This window comes from Manis pentadactyla, chromosome 7 (genome assembly GCF_030020395.1).
Source record: "Manis pentadactyla isolate mManPen7 chromosome 7, mManPen7.hap1, whole genome shotgun sequence".
NCBI lineage: Eukaryota > Metazoa > Chordata > Mammalia > Pholidota > Manidae > Manis > Manis pentadactyla.
In genome coordinates this window covers 117,093,125-117,119,535 of record NC_080025.1, presented here as the reverse complement: position 1 = coordinate 117,119,535, position 26,411 = coordinate 117,093,125, and the positions used below count along the sequence as shown (strand labels likewise).

The following is a 26,411-nucleotide window of genomic DNA, read 5'->3' as shown; positions in this document are numbered from 1 at the left end:
ATTGTGTGATTCACCGTCTCCAAATTCACAATCTGTAAGAGATGAGCGGACACTCCACCTGTGCACCACATTCCACCTTTTTTCTCCTTGTGTCACTGTCCTGATTCAGTAGAATTAGGTAGACTTCTACTCTTTGATGGGTTGCATGAGTCCTGACATACTTTCAATCCTGTCTTAGTTACACTTCCCCAAAGACAGATTACCTAAGGGTCATGCTGGAGCTCCATAGGCCTCAATTTCCTGCAGTTAAGAGACCACCAGAGAGCAAATGAAATCAAGTGGTTATGGTTTAATATAGGAAGTTTTGATCACCCAGGAAATAAAAGAGTTTCTGCTCTGGGATTCCCACATGTTGTTTAAAGAAGAAAAACCCAACTCTCTAAATACTCTTTTGTATGTATTAGTTGGAAAACCTAGCAAATGTCTCCCTAAAGGATAGAATTTGGCTCTTCGGAGTGTCTGAAACCACCTCCCTGTTCCCTTTCAGTGGCCAGCCACTACTTACTTCTCAGCACTTCCACACCATGTGATCTCTCAGCCACCTCAAGTCAAAAAGAGGCAGAATGTGAATCCATCATGTATCCTCTTCACATTGGAGTCAGATTGAAGACCTTCCTCTACAGAAACTAGCTCCATGTCTCTCCATGGCTTTTAGAATTAAATCCAAGGGAGACCCAAAGCTGTACAAGGTCTGGTCCCTATCTCACCCCTGCATCTTCAGCCCTCTGCTGCGGCCCTCCTCCATCCCTTTGCTCTGTGGGACACATGGCGTCTCCATACAAGACATGCCGATCCTGAACCTTCCCCTATGGTCTCCTTGCTTCCAGCACCTTCACTGTTTGGCTCAGCTCAGACCTGACCTCCACAGAGGAGGCTTCCACCATTCCCCCTGGCTGAGGCATCCTTCCATCCTGGATTAAACTCTATGACGGTCTATGTACTTCATAGCAATTGTCTGTTCTTGTACTTCCCTCTCCTACTTACATGGTGTGCTTTAGAAGCAACAGCTGTGTTTCTTTATCACTTTGTACCCACAACACAAAACAATGTCTGAAACATCAACACAAAACAATGTCTGAAACATAGTTGGTGGTCAGTGTTGCTGAATGAAATCCTCAATTAATGTACTAACATCTCAAGTCACTTGATATCAGCTTCCTTTAATATGCAAACATTATATCTAATTTACCTTCTGGGAGCCAAAGGTGATTAGTGTTGATGGATGTTTTAAGGAGTCAGAAGACTGTGATTTCTCAACACGTGTACCGCATTTATCTTTGCTGTGGCATGCCGGGAGAACGCATGAAACTGTACTGGTGTTCTAAATCTAGAAGTCTATTTAAAACAGCAGGGGAATGAAAAACAGCAACAGGAAGAAAGCAAAAGTAAAAGCTGAAACAAGGTTGAAGAGAAGTAGAATTTTGCCAGAAACAAAGAAAACAAACCAAACCTCTCCTGGCCTCCAAGGACCTTTACGGGAATGCTGCCGCTGAAGGAGAAGGCTGCCTCAGGGGATGGTCTTAAGTTCTCAAAATTCATAAATGCTCATAATAGCAAACTTGTATTCAATATAATAATCTTGGGAAAATTTTATGTAAATATGAGTAAAACTGTCAATTTGATGTGTCTTGGAAAACCCATGGGGCAGAACTTCAGATAGAACAGACAACGTTTTTCAGTGATAAACTTTATGACCTAATTTCCTTTGTTCATTTACAATAATAATTAAGATATAATTTAGAAAGGATCATTGTTGTTCCTATGTGTGAGATAGGTCAATTTCATATCCGTAATTCCAAGGCAATGTGCTTAAGGGTAACAGCCAGCAGATAAGTAAGTCCCCAAGCACCTTGCAAGTGAGGACACTGTGTCATGGTGTATCTCCATCTGACAAGCCATCCATTCACCAGAGATGCTCTGAATGTCCACCTAAGTATATGAGAGTCGAAGGAGAGGGGACACAGGGCTTGCCTGCCTGAGGGTTTCTTTCTCTGCACTTGCCTCAGCATGTTTCACACAGATTCCCTGAGCACTGACTGATTCATCCTGCCTTGATTTATACTGTGAGCTGGTGTTTTGCTTTATCATCTTTCTCCACTAGACTGAAGGCTTCTTGGTGACACAGAACAGAACATATTCATCTCTACATCTGGAATCACCCAAAATTTATATCTACAACATAAGAATTTGATGGATCCTTGTTGAATTAATTTGAAAAAATTGGTTATTCTCTATAATGACTTAAGATTAGGGATTATCAACTATCCCTTTTCTTGGTCAGGCAACAAATTGACATATTTGAAGTTTGTATTAACCTAACACATGTGGCCTTTGTAGATGCTTTCGGAGCCATGAACTGACCAACCATACAAAATTAAATGCAGCCCATTTCTTCCTAATCTGCTTGTGGACTGTGATATGTTATTACTGTCCCATTATGCAATGCTGTTCTCCATGTGGCTGCCTTCAATGAAATTTCTCAGTTTACTCCTGTTCATGATATGATGCAAAGGGAACTACAGAAATGCAGAATTCTACCCTTTGAATTTTTTTTTTTGGTTCCATACAATGTGGGGTCTTTCTTCTAAAAGCCAATCCAAGGCCCCCTGTCAACCAATGAGGGAAATTTCACTGAAGAAATAAAAAGGATTGAAAAAGGATTGACATACCAAAACCTCAAAAAGATGTGCCACCTGGGAGTACAATGATTCAATCGGGAAACACTACATGACCTTAGCAATTTGGGGCAGGCAACACGGATTCAGCTACACCCAGAAAAAAATTCATCTTATGCTACAAAGCCAAATGCCAGATGTTATTTGCAAATTTTGGATTGGATTACCCCAGAAGTTCTGTGTCAGAGGGCCCTTCTGTGGCTAATGCCCTGGAGTCAAACACAGCAGCTGATGTGTGGTAATGGCCAGCTGCGGAAGGAGGTTACCTTGGTAAATTATGGTACCTGGGCGATAAGGATTGCTAAAACCAACATAAATTTAGAAGTTTTGTTCCTATACCAGCTATGTGAATTACAGATGTATGTATTCATAAAACATCTTCCATCACCAGAGACAACAGAAGTTTCTAATGCACACAGTCATTACTGAAATAACATCTATTACTAGAACTCGTGCTCCTCGCATGGACAGTATGACAGCCAACCATCTTATAACCTCAAAGGCCTAGTCCTCTTGAAAGATCAACCTCTTGGTTTCCAAGTCAGCAGGGCACCCAGTGAAAAGCTATATACGGCCAACATGTCTCAGTGGCTCATGCTTACCAGCTTAAAACCACAGTCCATGGTATCGGAGCTGAGAATTATCTTCTCCTTTGAAGCAGCAATGTGATTCATTCACCCATGTCTTACACAGGTATTCTCTTTAACATTTGCTTGGCATCCTTGATCTTTTCCAGAAGACCCAGACCAGGAAAGGGAACTGGACTAGGCTTAGAGTCTGTCTCTAGAGACTGACTGTACTGCAAAGCTTCTTTCTCAAATGCAGCATAATTCTGCAGTGGATATGTCTCAGATGCTGCCTTTGCCTAGGGCAGCAAAACTCAAATCTATATACCTGACTAAAAAGCACCGTTTCCGAGGTCTGGACAGCCTGATGCTGAGAGCCTGACACTGACAGCCTGAATACAGATTTTACTCACTGGTCCTCCCAGCATCTCAAATCCATCCTATTCTTGCCTAGTGCTCAAACATAACCAGAAAACAGACTAATCAAAGGACAGGTTATCCAGTGACCATTGTAAAGGAATTATGATAACTGAGTAACTTGTGCTAGTAATAAGGTCTTGGGCAATGAACAAGGTTTATGAAATTTTTACTTATGATTACATGCTGACTCTGCAAAACAGTATGAGCAAAAAGCTTACTCTCTGAATAGTCTCAATGTAGACTAATTCCCTACTGCTTTCTTTAGAACTTCTGTTTTCAATATACTGAAATGAGAGTATTTCTCTCAATGTTAGAAATATGTCCTGCTCTTGAAAGTGTACCCTCTGCACATTACCACATGGCAGCTTACAATGCTAATTTAGGATGGGCTTGATGGCATCAATAAAAAGCAGTCTTGATATAGTTGTATTTCTGTATATTCATGACTGTATAAAGGTCCAGCTGTCCCTCACATAGAAGTTTCTGCCCCCAAATTTGGGGCAATCACTATATGACCTAATGGAATATACATGCAAAAGAGCTTGGATTTGTATTTCAACTGGTGCAAATTGTGCAAGCCTGAAACAATCTTTTGAACAGAAATGAAAAATCTCTGGCATTTTTTCCCCTAAAAGTTTAAGAATTGTTTGTAGATAAAACTAAGCATTTCTATTCTAACCAAATATCTATCTATCTCTCTATTTATCTATCTCCTATTAGATACATAATTAAATTTATTTAATAACAGGCCATAACATTGCCTTTTTGGGGGGTACAAGACTGGGCTCTCAGGCTCTCATTTTAACTGACATTTTATATATGATTTTCCATTTAAACAAAACTGATTGACAACGGTGGTGACCTTGGCTCTTTATAATAGCCAATAGTTACTGCTTCTTACTGTGTGCCTCACACTACTCTAAACACTTAGCATGGATATACTACATTACTTGTCACAACAAATTCCTAGCTGTGTGATCTGGGGCAAGTTACTCATTGAGCAAACTACTCTCAGTCCCTCTGCTGCAGTTTCAGGAAGAAACTGAGGCTTAGAAGGTTAAGTAATTTGCTGACGTTCACTCAGTTAATGCAAAGCAGAGCTAGGGCTTGATCTCAGCAGGTGGGCACTGGGGATGGTATCTTCACCACCACCACAGATTGACTGCCTCTGGGATCCCCAGCAATCACTAACTAGAGACAGACAGAACCAGACATTCCCAAAGGTGCCTAGTGACACTCACAGACTCACTCACTCGCTCTACGAGATTGTTCTAAAATTGAAATATGCAAATGATAATAAGTAAGAAATGCTTGAATTGTTTTCAACATTACCATCGTAATCTTTGAGACTCAACTTTTCAACCTTGAGGACTATAAACTTCTTTGAAAGGCAATCCAAAGCTTGCTAACAACTTTCACAGTGGCTTCTAAAAGACAGTTCTGATGAGTTAATGATCTTAAAAACATTTCTGGAGGGGCGGAAGATGGCGGCGTGAGTAGAGCAGCGGAAATCTCCTCCCAAAACAACATATATCTATGAAAATATAACAAAGACAACCCTTCCTAGAATAAAGACCAGAGGACACAGGACAATATCCAGACCACATCCGCACCTGAGAGAACCCAGCGCCTCGCGAAGGGGGTAAGATACAAGCCCCGGCCCCGCGGGAGCCGAGCGCCCCTCCCCCCAGCTCCCGGCGGGAGAAGAGCAGGCAGAGCGGGAGGGAGACGGAGCCCAGGACTGCTGAACACCCAGCCCCCGCCATCCGGGCCAGAGAGCAGGGCCCTGGATGCTAGGGAAACAGGGCAGCAAGAACAGTGAGCAGGCACTGGAGGCTGGGCGACAGAGGACATAAGAAAAGCGCGCGACCAATTTTTTTTGCTTTTTTGCTGTTTTGTTTTGGCGAGCGCTTTTGGGAAGTCTTAAAGGGATAGGGACCCCAATACTAGGGAAACAGGGCAGAAAGACCGGTGAGCAGAGGCCTGAGGCTGGCACCGGAGAATAAAGAAAAACGAACGACCACCTTTTTTTTTTTTTTTAATTAAAAACTTTTTTTTTTTTTTAATTAAAAAATTTTTTTTTCTTTTTATTTTTTTGGTGGGCGTTGTTTTGTTTTGGCGGGTGCTTTTTGGAAGTCTTAAAGGGGCAGGGCGGGTCACTTAATCCAGAGGTACGGAATCCGGGATCTCTGGGCACCCTAACCCCTGTGCTGCAGGGAGCAGGGAGGCCCCTTACGGAGATAAATAGCCTCCCAGCCGCTCCCCCTCCAACGCGACTCCACCACTTTGGAGTAGCTGCCCGAGCCAGGCCACGCCCACAGCAACAGCGGAGATTAACTCCATAGCAGCCGGGCAGGAAGCAGAAGCCCTGTCTGCGCGCAGCTGCGCAGCACAAGCCACTAGAGGTCGCTGTTCTCCCAGGAGAGGAGGGCCACAAACCAACAAGAAAGGAAGTCCTTCCAGCCGTCACTCGTCCCAGTTCTGCAGACTATTCCTATCACCATGAAAAGGCAAAGCTACAGGCAGACAAAGATCACAGAGACAACACCAGAGAAGGAGACAGACCTAACCAGTCTCCCTGAAAAAGAATTCAAAATAAGAATCATAAACATGCTGACAGAGATGCAGAGAAATACGCAAGAGAAATGGGATGAAGTCCGGAAGGAGATCACAGATGCCAGAAAGGAGATCGCAGAAATGAAACAAACTCTGGAAGGGTCTATAAGCAGAATGGATAGAATGCAAGAGGCCATTGATGGAATTGAAATCAGAGAACAGGAACGCATAGAAGCTGACATAGAGAGAGACAAAAGGATCTCCAGGAATGAAACAATATTAAGAGAACTGTGTGACCAATCCAAAAGGAACAATATCCGTATTATAGGGGTCCCAGAAGAAGAAGGGAGAGGAAAAGAGATGGAAAGTATCTTAGAAGAAATAATTGCTGAAAACTTCCCCACACTGGGTGAGGAAGTAATCGAACAGACCACGGAAATACACAGAACCCCCAACAGAAAGGATCCAAGAAGTGCAACACCAAGACACATAATAACTAAAATGGCAAAGATCAAGGACAAGGAAAGAGTGTTAAAGGTAGCTAGAGAGAAAAAGGTCACCTATAAAGGGAAACCCATCAGGCTAACGTCAGATTTCTCAACAGAAACCCTACAGGCCAGAAGAGAATGGCATGATATATTTAATACAATGAAACAGAAGGGCCTTGAACCAAGGATACTGTATCCAGCACGACTATCATTCAAATATGACGGTGGGATTAAACAATTCCCAGACAAACAAAAGCTGAGGGAATTTGCTTTCCACAAACCACCTCTACAGAACATCTTACAGGGACTGCTCTAGATGGGAGCACTCCTAGAAAGAGCACAGCACAAAACACCCAACATATGAAGAATCGAGGAGGAGGAACAAGAAGGGAGAGAAGAAAAGAATCTCCAGACAGTGTATATAACAGCTCCATAAGCGAGCTAAGTTAGGCAGTAAGATACTAAAGAGGCTAACCTTGAACCTTTGGTAACCACGAATTTAAAGCCTGCAATGGCAATAAGTACATATCTTTCAATAGTCACCCTAAATGTTAATGGGTTGAATGCACCAATCAAAAGACACAGAGTAACAGAATGGATAAAAAAGCAAGACCCATCTATATGCTGCTTACAAGAAACTCACCTCAAACCCAAAGACATGTACAGACTAAAAGTCAAGGGATGGAAAAACATATTTCAAGCAAACAACAGCAAGAAGAAAGCAGGGGTTGCAGTACTAATATCAGACAAAATAGACTTCAAAACAAAGAAAGTAACAAGAGATAAAGAAGGACACTACATAATGATAAAGGGCTCAGTCAAACAAGAGGATATAACCATTCTAAATATATATGCACCCAACACAGGAGCACCAGCATATGTGAAACAAATACTAACAGAACTAAAGGGGGATATAGACTGCAATGCATTCATTCTAGGAGACTTCAACACACCACTCACCCCAAAGGATAGATCCACTGGGCAGAAAATAAGTAAGGACACGGAAGCACTGAACAACACAGTAGAGCAGATGGACCTAATAGACATCTATAGAACTCTACATCCAAAAGCAGCGGGATATACATTCTTCTCAAGTGCACATGGAACATTCTCCAGAATAGACCACATACTAGGCCACAAAAAGAGCCTCAGAAAATTCCAAAAGATTGAAATCCTACCAACCAACTTTTCAGACCACAAAGGCATAAAACTAGAAATAAACTGTACAAAGAAAGCAAAGAGGCTCACAAACACATGGAGGCTTAACAACACACTCCTAAATAATCAATGGATCAATGACCAAATCAAAATGGAGATCCAGCAATATATGGAAACAAACGACAACAACAACACTAAGCCCCAACTTCTGTGGGACACAGCAAAAGCAGTCTTAAGAGGAAAGTATATAGCAATCCAAGCATATTTAAAAAAGGAAGAGCAATCCCAAATGAATGGTCTAATGTCACAATTATCGAAATTGGAAAAAGAAGAACAGATGAGGCCTAAGGTCAGCAGAAGGAGGGACATAATAAAGATCAGAGAAGAAATAAATAAAATTGAGAAGAATAAAACAATAGCAAAAATCAATGAAACCAAGAGCTGGTTCTTCGAGAAAATAAACAAAATAGATAAGCCTCTAGCCAGACTTATTAAGAAGAAAAGAGAGTCAACACAAATCAACAGTATCAGAAACGAGAAAGGAAAAATCACGATGGACCCCACGGAAATGCAAAGAATTATTGGAGAATACTATGAAAACCTATATGCTAACGAGCTGGGAAACCTAGGAGAAATGGACAACTTCCTAGAAAAATATAACCTTCCAAGATTGACCCAGGAAGAAACAGAAAATCTAAACAGACCAATTACCAGCAACGAAATTGAAGCGGTAATAAAAAAACTACCAAAGAACAAAACCCCCGGGCCAGATGGATTTACCTCGGAATTTTATCAGACATACAGGGAAGACATAATACCCATTCTCCTTAAAGTTTTCCAAAAAATAGAGGAGGAGGGGATACTCCCAAACTCATTCTATGAAGCTAACATCACCCTAATACCAAAACCAGGCAAAGACCCCACCAAAAAAGAAAACTACAGACCAATATCCCTGATGAACGTAGATGCAAAAATACTCAACAAAATATTAGCAAACCGAATTCAAAAATACATCAAAAGGATCATACACCATGACCAAGTGGGATTCATCCCAGGGATGCAAGGATGGCACAACATTCAAAAGTCCATCAACATCATCCACCACATCAACAAAAAGAAAGACAAAAACCACATGATCATCTCCATAGATGCTGAAAAAGCATTTGACAAAGTTCAACGTCCATTCATGTTAAAAACTCTCAGCAAAATGGGAATAGAGGGCAAGTACCTCAACATAATAAAGGCCATCTATGATAAACCCACAGCCAACATTATATTGAACAGCGAGAAGCTGAAAGCATTTCCTCTGAGATCGGGAACTAGACAGGGATGCCCACTCTCTCCACTGTTATTTAACATAGTACTGGAGGTCCTAGCCACGGCAATCAGACAAAATAAAGAAATACAAGGAATCCAGATTGGTAAAGAAGAAGTTAAACTGTCACTATTTGCAGATGACATGATACTGTACATAAAAAACCCTAAAGACTCCACCCCAAAACTACTAGAACTGATATCGGAATACAGCAAAGTTGCAGGATACAAAATCAACACACAGAAATCTGTGGCTTTCCTATATACTAACAATGAACCAACAGAAAGAGAAATCAGGAAAACAACTCCATTCACAATTGCATCAAAAAAAATAAAATACCTAGGAATAAACCTAACCAAAGAAGTGAAAGACTTATACTCTGAAAACTACAAGTCACTCTTAAGAGAAATTAAAGGGGACACTAACAGATGGAAACTCATCCCATGCTCGTGGCTAGGAAGAATTAATATCGTTAAAATGGCCATCCTGCCCAAAGCAATATACAGATTTGATGCAATCCCTATGAAACTACCAGCAACATTCTTCAATGAACTGGAACAAATAATTCAAAAATTCATATGGAACCACCAAAGACCCTGAATAGCCAAAGCAATCCTGAGAAAGAAGAATAAAGTAGGGGGGATCTCACTCCCCAACTTCAAGCTCTACTATAAAGCCATAGTAATCAAGACAATTTGGTACTGGCACAAGAGCAGAGCCACAGACCAATGGAACAGACTAGAGAATCCAGACATTAACCCAGACATATATGGTCAATTAATATTTGATAAAGGAGCCATGGACATACAATGGCGAAATGACAGTCTCTTCAACAGGTGGTGCTGGCAAAACTGGACAGCTACATGTAGGAGAATGAAACTGGACCATTGTCTAACCCCATATACAAAAGTAAACTCAAAATGGATCAAAGACCTGAATGTAAGCCATGAAACCATTAAACTCTTGGAAGAAAACATAGGCACAAACCTCTTAGACATAAACATGAGTGACCTCTTCTTGAACATATCTCCCCGGGCAAGGAAAACAACAGCAAAAATGAGTAAGTGGGACTATATTAAGCTGAAAAGCTTCTGTACAGCAAAAGACACCATCAATAGAACAAGAAGGATCCCTACAGTATGGGAGAATATATTTGAAAATGACACATCCGATAAAGGCTTGACGTCCAGAATATATAAGGAGCTCACACGCCTCAATGAACAAAAAACAAATAACCCAATTAAAAAATGGGCAGAGGAACTGAACAGACAGTTCTCCAAAAAAGAAATACAGATGGCCAACAGACACATGAAAAGATGCTCCACATTGCTAATTATCAGAGAAATGCAAATTAAAACTACAATGATGTATCACCTCACACCAGTAAGGATGGCTGCCATCCAAAAGACAAACAACAACAAATGTTGGCGAGGCTGTGGAGAAAGGGGAACCCTCCTACACTGCTGGTGGGAATGTAAGTTAGTTCAACCATTGTGGAAAGCAGTATGGAGATACATCAAAATGCTCAAAACAGACTTACCATTTGACCCAGGAATTGTACTCCGAGGAATTTACCCTAAGAACGCAGCAATCAAGTTTGAGAAAGACAGATGCACCCCTATGTTTATTGCAGCACTATTTACAACAGCCAAGAATTGGAAGCAACCTAAATGTCCATCAATAGATGAATGGATAAAGAAGATGTGGTACATATACACAATGGAATACTACTCAGCCATAAGAAAAGGGCAAATCCAATCATTTGCAGCAACATGGATGGAGCTGGAGGGTATTATGCTCAGTGAAACAAGCCAAGCGGAGAAAGAGAAATACCAAATGATTTCACTTATCTGTGGAATATAAGAACAAAGGAAAAACTGAAGGAACAAAACAGCAGCAGAATCACAGAACTCAAGAATGGACTAACAGGTACCAAAGGGAAAGGGACTGGGGAGGATGGGTGGGTAGGGAGGGATAAGGGGGGGAGAAGTAGGGGGTTATTAAGATTAACATGCATGGGGGGGTAGGAGAAAAGGGAGGGCTGTACAACACAGAGAAGGCAAGTAGTGATTCTACAACATTTTGCTATGCTGATGGACAGTGACTGTAAAGGGGTTTATAGGGGAGACCTGGTATAGGGGAGAGCCTAGTAAACATAATATTCGTCATGTAAGTGTAGATTAGTGATACCAAAAACAAAGCAAAAAAAAAAAAAAAGGGCAGTTCCTGTGTGGTAACCTCCAACGAGTTCTACACAAGGGTATAAAGGGCATATAAAAGTGTAGGCAAAGGGTCTGTTTGTGTTTATACAGAGGATCAAAGCCTAATTGGGCTACCCCGAAAATGAACTAAGATACGATATGAAAAAGAACTTCCAACATCTGCACTCTCTGGAAGACTCATGCCAGAAGATGATCATCCAAAAACCCCAACAAAGATCCACGCACTGCTACAGCTGTAGATGCACTCATCCCACCAGTTCCTGGACTTGCCATGGGAATGAGGAAGGAGATATCTAAGCTGGCCTGTGCATACAGTAAAACAACAAATTTGACTGGATCTATACTGTTGGAACTCAACCAAGAATTTGGAGAAGTGCAAATTGTAGTGCTCCAAAGTCTTACAACTACAGACTATTTACTGTTAAAAGAACATATGGCATGTGAACAGTCCCCAGGAATGGGTTGTTTTAATTTGTCTGATTTCTCTCAGACTGTTCAAGTTCAGTTGGACAATATCCACCATATCATAGATAAGTTTTCACAAATGCCTAAGGTGCCTAACTGGTTTTCTTGGTTTCACTGGAGATGGCTGCTAATTACAGATATGCTTTGGTTATGTAACTATACTCCTATTATGTTAATGTGTGTGCGCAATTTAAGTAGTAGCTTAAAACCTATATATGCTGAAGTTACTCTACAAGAAGATATGTCAAAGAAATAATCAATCTTCCCATGTTTTCTTCTGCCTGCTACTTCTATAGCTTTTCTTCTTCCTTCCTAATTACAACCCTTAAATAGAATTCGTGCCTCATATCAAATTTACCGAGTATCATAATTCTTCCAAGTGGTAAAGATACCTCAAGACAAATGCTGGGCATAGAAGCCACAGGGCATAAATATGCAAAGAAGTAAAAAGCTAACCTTTTCAATCAATAAGGCTTCCCTCTCACTTACCAACTTCACATTTCCCTGTATGGCCCTGGAAGATGACTGGTTAGCCAGAGACGGGTAAGATTCCTCAAGGGAGGAACAACCTAAGACAGGCACAGTCGCAGGGGGCCATCAGGTGAGAAATTGGGGATCAACAGAGGTGAGGCTTAGAACCTCACCCCCCCTGTTCTGAGAGAAATCTTCTGCATACGTGGATGTTTTATTGCCCTTGTCTAGCTGGGATTAACACATAGTCTACAGGCACACACCTGATCATCTACATTTGCTCTCTTACAACACTAAACTATGTTTTCTTCCTTTATCTTGTATCTACCTACCACTTCAGCATTTTATTAAAAATAATAATAATAAAGAGAGAAATGTGGTATCCACATATAAATCAAGTATAAAAACCAAATGAGTATTCATATTTGAACTGACTGTTTAGAGTTCATAATGCATGAGCAAAACCAAAAGTTTCTGTGATGACTGCCCTTGTACTGTTCACTATGTAACTTATTCATTATGTCAGAATTTGTTCTACATGTAAGAACTTGTTTGTTATGCCTCAGAAGATTGGAGACTGACGAAAATTAGGCTTGGGGTGGATTAATGATTGTGCATTGAGCATTGACTCCCCTATACAGAATTTTATTGTCGTTAACAACCATTTGATCAATAAATATGAGAGATGCCCTCACAAAAAAAAAAAAAAAAGGACAGACTTCCAATGGTAAAATAAATAATAACTGGGATGTAATGTATAGCATAAGGAATATAGTCAAGATATTGTAACAGCTTGGTAGGGTGATAGCTGGAACCTAGAATTATATATATAAATGTTCTACCACTGTGTTGTACACTTGAAACTAATGTAATGTAATACTGTGCATCAACTACCCTTCAATAAAAAATAATTATTTAAAAAAAAACAAAACATTTCTGTCTTTACAGCTAAGATATGATTGAAAAAAAAAGATGAAAAATCTCCAATTTAATGAACACTATAGCCAAAAAAATAGGCACAAGTTGATTAAAGATGGAGAGCTGTATTTTGAAGATAGTTTCTGAAAGGCAAGCAAATGTAGATTTACCCAGTTCTTAAAGAATGATTTCAAAAGAACCTTAAAAGACAATTTGGCATTTGAAATTCTGCACCAAGGTGCCAACCCAGCTAGTTCGTGCCTTTGTATGAGAGAGTGAGAGAGGCAGAGCACGCCACTTTGGCGAGGCTTATGTTTATGAGAAGCACATGGGCTTTTAGAGCCAGATAGATCTAGACTTGAGTCCCTCTGCTGCAGTTTTCAAGGAATGTGGTCTTGAAAGTTACTTAAACTCACAAGCCTCAGTTTCTGCATCTGCTAAGATAGGATAACCACCTCCTTACAAGGTTATTGTGAGCATCACAGATAATGTGCTAACATGCTTGGTACATCGTAGACTCTCAATAAAATTATAGGTAAAAACAACAAGAAGAATGGTGTTAAGAATTTAAAAAATAGAACCTAAGAGCAGAGGCAGTGTGATGGTTAAGACCATGGTTTCATCCTAGCTTTCCTTTCCTTATAGAATTCACTTCTCATTGAGCAAACTACTCTCAGTTTACCTCTTTTTTTCTCATAATGTCACATCTCTAAGGCTCTGCTTTGGTATCTCAGGCTCTTCATTGAAGACAGTTACTTAACATCTCTCCGTACCAGTTACCACAGCTAGAAAATGGGGCTAATGACAGTATCTCCCTCAAACACTTGTGGCGAGAAGAAAAGGGCCCCCAGCGCAGAGCTGGGGGCCACGCCCGCTCCCCACCCGCTGCGTGAACTCGCTAGCGGGGGCTCTTGCCCTGCGTCGTCGTCGTGGTGCGAAGGGCCCTACTGAACCAGGACTGACCACCCGGAGAAACTGCCTACCCATCGTGTGAGTTAAAAGATTGAAACTAGAAGCACATGAAAACTCCCGAGGATGATAAAACAGCGTTTCAGATTAATGGCTGGCAGAGCATAACATGAGAAGTTATCTCAAGGGCAAAGTCAAAATTCGATGGCAGATTACATGGAGACAAACCGATTACCTGGTAACCCCACTGGGGATCCAGGGCTTCACTGTAAAAGGAGTTGGAGAATGTCACTTTTAAAACTCAAAGCCAAAAATCAAACACGACAAAAACCAGTGAAGAATGAGGCAAAGGGAATACATGTTGCCTTCCTTCTTTACTCAGAATATGTTGTTATTTCTTCCCCCGTGCCTTGCCATATTTTTAGATCCTTTCTACAAAGGTCAGAAAAGATAGACTAATCCCATGGTGTCACTTTCCAACATACTACTGAAAGAGTTCAGCCACCTCACAGATGTAATGACAAAGGACTGCTGCATCCATAAACCGTCCAAGAAACAGCTACCCAACCAGAGCACTCCAAATTGCAAAGATATCACATAATCTTGCTGCCTTGGGTGCGGCTCTTAGAGGAGGATGGGGAGACTGGGATCCAAAGTGCTGTCTCCAGCATCTCACGGATGTGAACGATGCCATCTGAAGCAGGGTGAAGAGCAGGGCACCCCCAACTGCTGTCCATACTCCAAGCCTTCCAACTCACCCATGTCCTCGCACGGAGTTGGAAAATGGGGCCACAAGACAGCCAAGACCCTCTGGCTCTCCAGGAAAAGCAGCAGGGATGAGCTGGAAGGCCCATTTCATGGTATGGGGTGAGGAAACCAGAGGCATGTTTTTTAATAGTCTTGTGTGGCTACAGCTCACTCCTCAAGAACAGTAACTTCAGCAACCACTTCATTATGTTTCTACTGTAAATGATACGGGCCTGAGCCAAGTCCACCCCAAAACACTCTCCAGAATTCAGCTACGGTTAGGTCATCCGCAGCCTACTGACAACTGCTGAACTCAAAACCCCTAACGAGGCATCTCAGCAACAGCATGTATGCTGCCACTGATGAGGCTCTTTTTCCATGAATAATGAGTAAGAACATCATCTCTGTTGCCAGGTACACAACATAAACAAAGCTCAACACAAGGGCCTTGGTATGGTGAGTTTGTCCATTTGCAACAAAGGAATTTTGCAAAGTGAGAGCCAAGTTTCAGTGGAGGGTGGGACAGGCTGTTATAACAAATAATGTGAACATATGTTATCAGAATCTAATAAATCAGCGTTTGGTTGTTGTGGAACAGAGGTCATGCAATGGGGTAGACAGAGACAACAGAAAGTTCCAAGTGAGTTCATTTCTTTATTTTACAATCAGTCTTATAACACAAAGCTGATGATTTCTGTAATGAACTGAGATGTTCATGAAAGGAGCCTTTTGAGATTTGAGAGCCCAAAGGCTCTATTGGTTAAATCTTTTTTCTTAGCCTTGATGTATCAGGTTGAATACAGGTCAGCACTGGGGATGAGAACACTGAGACCCCGTTATGGTGCTGACGGGTTCAGGGTGGCATTTGGAAGACCACCTGGCCACCTGAGCCCATGTGCCCGGGACTAGGCTCCTTCAGTACCAAAGGGCCCTCACTGTATGAGCACTTTGCCTATTATAAGATAAGTCTCATGGCTTAGACCCCCGAGGTCAGCCAAATAGTGAGACTCCAGTGTATAAACAGAGAACAAAAGTGAGCTGACATGAAGGCCAAACAGTCTTTACTGTGTTAACTATAAAGTGCACCACAAATACTTTTCTCTTTTTCTAAAATCAGTACCATACTAGGTAACATATATCATGTTACACAGGGTGCTCATGTTTGCACAGGCCAAGTGATGCCATCACTGGCTGAGTGCTTTTAGTTTCCATCAGTTTCAGCAAGAATTAACAACAAAACAAAAATAGTCTTACAATGCCTCAGTTCCCCTATCTGTAAGGGAGAACAACTCCAAACTACTCCAGAGAGTCCTTATGAAGAGCTGTGTGTCAAAAATAAGACTCAAATAGTATAGTTTGCACTATATGTTTGATGAATTCCTAGAAATTTTGACCTAAATAACTGTCTAAATGCACTAAAGATACTTACTAAAGAAAGAGCATTTTAATTTTTTTTATTAAGGTATTATTGATACACACTCCCATGAAGGTTTCACACGAAAAAACAATGTGGCCACTACATTTACCCAAACCATCAAGTCCCCACCCATACCCCAATGCAGGCACCGTCCATCAGTGTAGCAAGAGGCCACAGATTCACTACTTGCCCTCTCCGTGCTACACTGTTTTCCCCGTGATCCCCCCCACCATGTGTACTAAACATAATACCCCTCAATCCCCTTCTCCATCCCTCTCCACCCACCCTCCCACATCTCTCCCCTTTAGTAACCACTAGTTCCTTAAAGAAAGAGCATTTTATAAAGTAAAAAAATCATCACACGATATAAGTAATCACCCCCTAATATTCATTTTATAACCAAACATGTTTACTTTGGGGAGAAAGTTAATGAAATAGGCAAAACAGTATGAAATTCTTCAGATTCTAGTAGCTAGGGCATGGCAAGTAATTACATGGACAAAATCTTACACAATTACTCAAAGAGTGAATTCTCAGACAACAGAAACATGAACTGAAGAGATTTCAAAGCTCTAGGACATGTTGGTTTATTTCTCTGGTTCATTAAGAACAGGCAAAATGAAGTAAGTTAGTAACCAGACCTGTGGGTGAGTAACCAGAATGGTTAAGAGACTTGAAAGCCTCTGAAGTGAAGAAACGGGGAGAGGGAGGCATATAACGAGAAGGCCCGGGGTGAAGGGGACATGAATTTGATCTTCAAATATTTACTGAGCTGTCACAAGGGCTGTAGCATGGGCTCCTAGCTGTTCCATGTAGCCTCAATGGACCAACATGCCCAACGGGAAGTGGTCAGCACTTAGGGGGGGTCAGAGCAGGAGCTCAGTCAGTGCTGTCCCAGCAGCACCTGCAGAAGGGCCAAGTGATTCCTGGCCACAGAGGCAATAAAGCAGAGCGCATGTGACTCTTGTTGGCAGAGGAGGAGAGGACTCAACCACTCGGCATTTCTGGCCCCTATTAACCGTTCAATTCTAAGATTCTATAAAAATGCCCTCCCTAAAACCTAGGTGAAAATTCCATAAATGGATAATTATAAAAGTGCTGTGGTATATGAAATGATTCTTCCAATCTAATCACTGAGGTACACCAAGAAGAGAGGAATACTCAAGTAGATAAAAATGCCCAAGAACTTACCATCATACTTTGCTAAGACTGCCTGAACATCAGCATAGGCTTGTAGCTCCAGAAGGGCTTCTAAAAGGTTTTCGTGGATATTGAACATGCTCAGCAAGGGGAATTCCTTCATTAACTAGGAAAAAAGAAACCAAGGAATAATTAATATATAGTTCTTATTTTTTTGAAGTATAACTAATGCTGAGTTGTAATACATTTATGTCATATAGTATACTTTTAGAAGTATAGTTAATACTGAATTATAAGCATTTATACCAATTTTATAAAGCATTAAATGCTTAAACTTTTTCCTGATATTTTTGAAAAATGGCAACTTTGAATTTGTAAGAACTCAAGATGGGAGCAAATCTGAAAGAGGGGGATTTCATAAAAACTGTGGTGGTGGTGCTCAGTAATGTTAAAATACCACAGAAGCCAAATAAAGTAAAGGTTGAAAAATACTGCATAGGTATTAACAGTGTAACTTTAGGAAGCAGTTTGAAAAGAACAGAAAGGTAAGCAAGCAGGCAACAGTCTTTCAAGCAGCTTTGTAACAAAGTTAAAGAGAAAAAGTGAGAAAATAACTAGAAGGTGACATGGGTTGAGAAAATTTGTAGGTAGTGATAGAGTGAATGGTAGAATAGAAGTGGATGTTCAGGACTTCCTGCCTGGTGGCCTCAATAAAACAGGAGTCTAGGTCATGTTCTGAGATTAAGGGAATAGGTGATGGGGGCAAAGTTTGAAGATGGGTGTGAAAGTGTAGCATAGCCACAAAGGGAAGAATTGCTTGGGAAACAATCAAGAATCACTAAGGTCATCTTGAAAGCCTAAGAAGTTGGAGACCATGAATTTACAGAGGCTACAATGGTGTGTTTATCAAGTTTTAGGTATCAGTGCTCAGCAGCCCAGGTATGTTGCAAAGATGTCAAATGACTAGGTAGAGCCTGGGCAGACTGAATTAGACTTAGTGAAAAGCCAAGGAGAAAGAAGAGTTAACGAGAATGGGGAAAGAATGGTTAAGAGACTGGCCTAAAGGCTCTCAACAGGATGGGAAGAGAAGTCCAAAGGGAGTTAAAAAATACAATACTAAACATCAATAGAAAGCAATGAAAAAGAAGAATGGGCCAGGAATTTCAGAGTAAAATCTTATTTTAAAGAAAGGTATATCTCATGTTAAGAGAAAGATAACCAGGATTTTAAAAAGCAAAATCATTAAAATAGATGATTTTTCCCAACTGTAGGCTACATATATATACATATATAGTAAGTTGGAAAGATCCTAAGTCGGAAATGCATTTAACACACCTAATTTTTTGAACATCATACTAGCCTGCCTACCTTAATCATGCTCAGAACACTTACATTAGCCTACAGTTGGGAAAAATCATCTAACACAAAGCCTATTTTATAATTAAGTGTTGGGTAGCTAATGTTTTTACTGAATGTTGTACAGTGAAAAATAGAAAGGTAGTGTGTGTACAGAATGGTTTTAAGTGTATCGGTTGTTCACCCTTCTGATCACGTGGCTGGCTGGGAGCTGCAGCCCAGCATCATGAGGGAAGATCACACAGCATATGGGTAGCCCGAGAAAAGATCAAAATTAAAAATCTGAAGTATGGTTTCTACTGAATGTGTATCAATTTTGCACCATGACCAAGTAGAAAAACTGTAAGTCGAACCTTGGTAAGAGGGGGACTGTCTGTGTATGTGTACATCCTCTATTTAATCTCCTAGGTAGACAGCTGATTTCTGTTATAGCACTGTGACCTCTTAAAAAGTGGTAACCCTTTTTTGATGTTAACATCCTTAAGGCAATTCTTCTGAGAGAAATAATACTCAAAAATACGCTAATTCACTGTTAAACAAGGAACCAGTGATTACATTGCATTGACTATCTGTTTCTTCCTATGTCGGAAATATTTGCCATATTGTTTTGTTTTTTTAAAGCCAAGAATCATTTAGCATATCTCTAAACATATATGATTTTCTGCAGCCCCAAAGAGTATCATATTACCAACCAAAAACACCTATCAAAATGATTGTGTTCAGTAAGACTGTCTGAAACCCCTGGAGACAGCCTGCAATATTTTCATTGCTAGTAAAGGAAGCAAATGAGACTATACCACACACTGTTGGTGTTCTGTAACCAATAAAAGTATTTCTTGTTCTGGTTCACTTTGATTCTGGTTGATATCACCCTTTGATTTTTTTTCTCCTTCTAATTAGAGCTTGGTAGAATTAAAGCTTTCTGTCATTCAGCATTTGGCAACACAATAAAGACATTCTCTAAACTGCAACATTTAAACATTTAGCATTTCTGACCAATTCTTCAGGTAAAGGTCAAACCTGAAGGACAGAATTCACATTCTGCTATTTTAAAACTACAACTCCAAATATTAGAATGCTGAAGCTTAGAAACTGAGGGAGGAGTCTTATTAAAATCCAATGAGACTACGTGAGCTAACATGGGGGTCTCAGCTTGTTTTAGCAGAACTTAAGTAAGATGCTAGGAGTCTGGGCAGCAGTGCTTTCACTGGAAGCTTCTACAGAGTATACCATGTCCAAAAAATAATACCCAACAAAACGATTTTAAACATGGCAAACAGCAAATGTTGGTAATCATAGTCATATGACAATTTGGAAATCTCATTTTCTTTGTTCAATGTAAACAAGATGAAAAGGTGAACCTTCCTTGCTCCAGCCATCGCCGGGCCCTCTCTAGCCGGTCACCACAGGCCATCTTAGCAAGAAGCCACTAACACTCCACTCCTCGGCTCCCTTTACTCCTTGGTGCACAGCTACCATCTGGCTCCCAGCCCAATTCCTTTGAATCTGCTCATCCCGTATTTACAGGTGACTCACTTGCTTCTGTGGACACCCTCCAGTCCTTTACTTGCTTGACCTCTGAAACATGTGACAGTTTGATGACTTTTTCCTTAAAACCCTGGTCTCTCTTAGCTTCCTCAACACCATTCTCACCTGGTTTTCTTCATACTTACCTTCTAGCTCCTTCTCTCGTCTCCCCCTTGCCTGCTGCTTTGGAGTAAGTAGTCTCCCTGGTTACACACTAAGTACTCTTATGCCCTGCTCTCTAGGACTCCTTCCATGCCCAGGGTCTCAATGCCACCACCTTTGTGGGGGTGGCTCCCATATCCTCACATCCTGCTTTGATCTCTCCTAAGCTATTAGACCAACTTATAAACTATCTTCCTGACAGTTTTACCTGATCCACTTAATACTGGACTTATAAATTCCTCCTCTCCAAGCCAACATTTCAAACCTGTCCTCCCCCCTTGGTATTTCCTATCTCAGAAAAGAGAACCATTAACTACAGGCACCTCAGAGGTGAATTAATATGTAGAAAACGCTTTCATCAAGTTCACAGAAAGCTCTGTCATGCACACAAACAACAAACAAGCAAACATCTTAAGCATCATCCCATCTCCTCTTTTCTCTGACCTTGCTGCCAATAACTTGGTTTACACTCTCATACTACACCTAAGTTGCTGAAACAACATCTTTCCTTTGCTTGTCTTTGGAACACCTCTTTCCAATCCACTCTTCACACTGCTGTCATAATGACTTACCAAATATACACACGAGTCCATCCTGCCACTGCTTAAAAGGTAACCACTGACAAGGCTAGACTCATCCCAAAGAAATAGGCAAATACAAATACAAATTTACAAACAAGCCTGTTTATCGCAACAGTATTTATAATAATGAAAAATGCAAGCAAGTTAAAATTTAACCCATTAGGATGCATTTAAGTGTAACATATAGTCATCTTTTGAGCTACTATTTGTAGTCACTAGTAGTTAAATTTTCAAATAATTTTAAATGGCATGGCCTGAGAAATGCTGACACACAATGTTACATTAATAAAAAAAGGATACAAATTATATTTTGCAATAAAATCATGCTTCACTTTTGCATCTATGCTCAGAAACCCACACTTGGTTAGTAATATACAAAATGCTTTAACAGTGGTTACTTCTGGTTAGTGATATTAAAGGTGATTTTTATTTCTTCCTTCATATTCTCCATATATTCTAATATATTTTAAAAGAGTATATATACATTCTATAACATTCTATAATTTGGGGGAGGAAAAACTATTTTTAAGAATATTTGTTTCTCATCAAATTCAGGATATAATATCCACAGTCCCTCATGACCAGTCCGCGTCTACTGTATCAGCCTTATTTCTGGGCACTTCACTACACACGCACACTTCCGCTGCCAGACAGCTTTTGGTTCCAGGTCACATTCACTTGCATACCTATGTCAGCACTCCCCTCCCTGGAGAGCTCCCCAGTCTGCCTTCTTGGTCAATCTGGCCAGCTCTTGCCCTTGGCGCCTGGTCTCTTATCCTTTATCTGCCAGGTTAAGTACTCCTGGAGTCCTTATCACAATGGTCTGCCTTCTTTAAGACTGGGAAGAGTTATGAGAGGAGGAACTCTAACTTACCATTATATTCATGGTCACTGACCAACCCATCATAGGTTCTCTATACATATTTCATGAATGGAATGCTTTTTAAGGCTTTTAAAACTTCTCTTCCTTTGGGGTACATATTCACAGGATTACTTCAGGCCCTTGGGTTACATATCCTTGAGTATGTTCCTCTACCATTTAAAATCTTCCAATGACATTCTTCTATCTACACCTTGGAAAAGGTATAGTTGGACCCCATAAGCCTTGGTTCAATGTAAAGAAGAATTTTCTTACACTTAGAGCTGTCTGAAAATGGAATAGATGATCTAGGGAAGTCTCCATCACTGGAACTGTTCCTACAGAGAGAGGCCGGTCACTGGACAGGGAAACTCAAGACCTGTAATTTCAGGGAAAAATTTCCTGGCTCCCACACACAATGCAGAACCTCCCTCTGCTCAGTGCCAGATGCCTCTTGGCTTTCCTGTCATCTACAGAATTAAACCCTAGCCTTGTCAGATCAGACTATTACACACCATTCCAGGACTCGTCCTAGCCATTGCGTTTTTGCTCAAGCTGTTCTCACCACCTGGAATACCTTTTCCCTTCATTTACAAGACAGCCTGTCAAAATCACCATACCCCCCCGAAGTCTGGATCAAATGCCACCCCATAAAGTCATATCATCATAGACAGTGAGCCAGAAGAGCCCATGGCGATCATCCAAACACCCTCCTCAGTTTACACACAAGCTCCCTCCCACCCCCACCTCACCAAAAAACACGGAAGGCTATAAATTTAAGTGATTCAGCCGAAGTTAGTGTAGGGACTATGATTCAAACCCAGTCATCAGTCCCAATTTCAAATTTCAACACATCAGAACCCTAGTCTCTGACCTGCCAAGGGCAGGACAGCTAAACTGTTTTGCTTATGCACCTCTGCTACAATACTTACCTATCGGCTTTGTATTGTGTTACACGAATGTATGAAGATAGCCACATCACAGAGAAAAGAGCCCCATCTTTGGAGTTATTCCTGAGTTTAAATCTCACTTCTACCACTTCCTACCTGTGTGACTTTGTATAATTACTTCATCTCTTGGGTTTCAGCTCATACGTCATCTTCTCAAATTCTCTCTTCCACCCAATCTACTGTTCACTAAACCCTTACATTTCCATTGTCTGCTGCTTCCATTACATTCTGAAATCATCTTATTTGTTTGTTAACAGGACTGAATATTAGATAATTTAAAAACAAAACAAAAAAGTAAACAGTGATGATAGGTATTACTATGATTACAGGAGTCAGTAAATTTTTCTGTAGAGAGCCAAAGGGTAAATATTTGGGGCTTTGGGAGCCATACCGTTTCTGTTGCAACTGCTCAACCCGGACAGTGTAGCATGAAAGTAGCCATGGTCGGTACAGAAATGAGTGAGTGAGGCTCCGTTCCAATAAGATTTTACTTACAAAAACAGGCAAGGGAGATCTGATTTGGCCCACAAGCCTTAGTTTGTCAATGCTTGGTTAACAGGAATACATTTTTAAAAAGAACAAAAAAGATAAATGTCTTCATAAAAAGACTTTAATAGTGATACTACATTTGAAAAACAACATCTCTTGCGCACGGCTGGTTTGGCAGACCACAGCAAAATGGAAAAAGGCTTACCCTACAACCCCACACATCCTCTTCCAGTTGTTTCCCTAAAGACCATTCACACAAGTTTCTGAGGAGTCACATACTGGGATTCACACAGGATGGGGAGCACTGTCTTACACAGTGGAACGGATAGGTCAAATGGGGTATACTCAGGTGACAAAATGCTATTTGGCAGCAAAGAGGAGTTAAACTTATATATGTTAATGTAGATGAATACCAAGCAGTTTTGAATGAAGAAATACTCTGTAGAATATACCATTTAAATTTCTCAATGCACATAAAACAGTTCTACCTATCACTTATGAGTATATATTATGGAAATGTATGAAAGCAAGCAAAACAAAGACGCCGGCGCCTCAGGGGAGGTGAACGGTTTGAGGGGTGGTCACGTGGAGGCTACGGTTTTATATTGTTTTATTTCTTTTTCATAAAAGAAGGTGAACAAAGACAACAAAAATTTAAATTAATTGCTCATTTATTAATGTTTATTATTATTTACAGTTAATGATGGGCAGTAAGGCTGCTTTTAATTTGCCATCCTTTTATATATGTTTTTAAGTTACTTCCTCAAACATAGGCAGTTTGTTGGATGTACTTTTCATTTGAAATTCCTCAAGTCACGAAGAGTTCAATTTTCATCACTTAGACTCTGATTTATTTTCATATTTTCTAATTGCCTTTTGAAGCAAAATTATATCTTCCCCTTGGAGGTTTGACTTCGTGGCTTCTTAAAGTAGTCCTAGCATCTAAGAAAGGTCAACGTCTGACTAAACATCATTTAGAGACTTTCCTCAAAAAATAATTTGCTCTAATATACTTTAATATGCTAATATGCTGTACTTGAATTCTATAATAATTTCAAGATAGTAATTGCTAATCTCAGATGAATCACAGCTCAGAGTCCCACTTTTTAATTCCCCTCCACCTGAGTTCAAGAGAGTAGGTCCACCGACAGATGTGGTGTGAGGAACTGTAAGAATTGTTTCGGCTTGAAGGATGCTTCGGAGTTAAACCAACAACAAGCTAAGTTCCTTCCCTCTCTAGCCGCATGCCGAGCCTGGGGTTATGCCTAGAGAAGGCTACCTAATCAGAATACTCCGTTGTTAAAGGCCTTCTTGCTTCCTCTCCAGAACCAGAAAGATTCCCATGGCACACTGTTTTGAAAATAAAAGAGAAGGCACTGGACATAGCAGTGGGACTTCTGCACGGGGCTCATCACAGGAGGGCCGGCCCACTGCAGGAGTCAGGGGCACATCACCTTGGGAACAGATCTGGGTTCCTGTCCAGGGACAGTGGTGTTTCTTAGCACCAAATGAGCTGGGTTTTCTCATCTGCAAGACCAGGATGACACCAGCCCACAGTGCACCCAGACGCGACACAGGGGCTTGATGGACAGTCACTGTTACCCTCACATAATGTTAGCACAGGTATAGCGTATTTTCAAAACACTATTTGTTACCATATGATTTCACTTATTTGTGGAATATAAAAACAAAGCAAAATAGAATGAACAAAACAGCAGTAGACTTACAGACACTGAGAAGTGACTAGTGGTTACCATGGGGGTGGGCTTGCAGGGATGGGAGGGGAGGGCAAGGGGGATAAAGCAGCACAAAAATTCTCAACCATAATATAAGCTGGTCACGGGAATAGTAGTACAGCATGGAGAACATAGCCAATGATTCTGTGACATCTTTCTATGTTGACAGATAGTAACTGTACTAGAGGGGGTGAGGATTTAAGAATATGGGTAACTGTTGAACCAATGTGTTATATATTTAAAACCAATATAAGATTATATATCAATGATACTAAAAAAAATGCTATTTGTTTGTTTTGCTATGTGTGACCAGTTTCCTTTTTGATTTTGGTTGAACAATATAGCATATCCTTATTTATTTATTTTAAAATAATGTACAGAAAATGGCTTGGGGACCTAATTAGTTTCCCTATTAAGAAATGTGAATAGAGACATATGATAAAGATAAAGGTCTGTTTTCTATAAGTTATTCTAAATACACCCTTAAAGTCACTCATTATGTAGCATAGTTCTGTTTGTTTACTGCCATATGTTCTCCAAGCTGGTAATTGCTTTCTCCTGGCAGTTAGAAATTTATATGCCCTGTTTTGCCCAAATATTATAGTTCACATACAATGAAAACACTAACTCTCTTATGGCTCTTCTAATACCTGTGGGGAAGAACATGGGATGGGCCAAGGATAGAATTTCAGTTTCAATTTTACATCATCTGGCTATTGTCAGTTCAAGTTTATTTCAATGGAAGAATTTGAGGCACTTCTGAGGTTAACATTTATGAGCTCAAATAGGGAAAAAAAGGAGAGTTAATTCACTGAACTTGAAATACTCTATGGACATAATTTAGAACGACAGTCTGTATGCTTTTTCTCAGCTGACTTATAGGATGAAAACAACAGTTTAAACCTTTCAAGTTTGATTTGTATCTATTTAAACATTTTATTAGTTTAGCTATCCATGCACTGTTCCTTGAGTGAGAAAAGGGATGTGAAAAGTCCTACATATTTTAAGGCAGAGGTAATTAAAAGATATCCTCAGCCAGATTCCTCCTGAGGTCAATGCAAGCTTGGTCTAATTAAAGTGTACAGAATTTGGCCTGCATTATAGTCAAGCAGCAGATACTATTGTGTTATAGTTGCAAGTCTGACATTATTTAATTACAGTTTCAAAAAAAGGCATACACAGAAAATAGAAGAGACACTCGGTATTGCACTGTTATTATTTTGCTGGTGGTTTTCACTGACCGCTAAGGGCTGTGAAAGGAGGGAATGAATCGTTTACCGGAGT

At 40.4% G+C, this 26,411-nt stretch overlaps 1 protein-coding gene across 10 annotated transcripts in view; it reads right to left on the bottom strand.

The window, feature by feature from the left end:
- The window catches only part of ST7 (suppression of tumorigenicity 7), a 263,640-nt gene that overhangs the window by 41,958 nt on the left and 195,271 nt on the right, over positions 1 to 26,411 (bottom strand). For all 10 annotated transcript variants that reach the window (XR_008998535.1, XR_005028842.2, XM_057504700.1 and 7 more), the window contains one exon: positions 17,519 to 17,633. Coding sequence is in view for 8 of the 10 variants with exons in the window: in XM_057504700.1 (XP_057360683.1) it covers positions 17,519 to 17,633 (115 nt within the window). In the remaining 2 variants the exon portion in view is untranslated. The remainder of the gene's footprint in view (positions 1 to 17,518; positions 17,634 to 26,411) is intronic.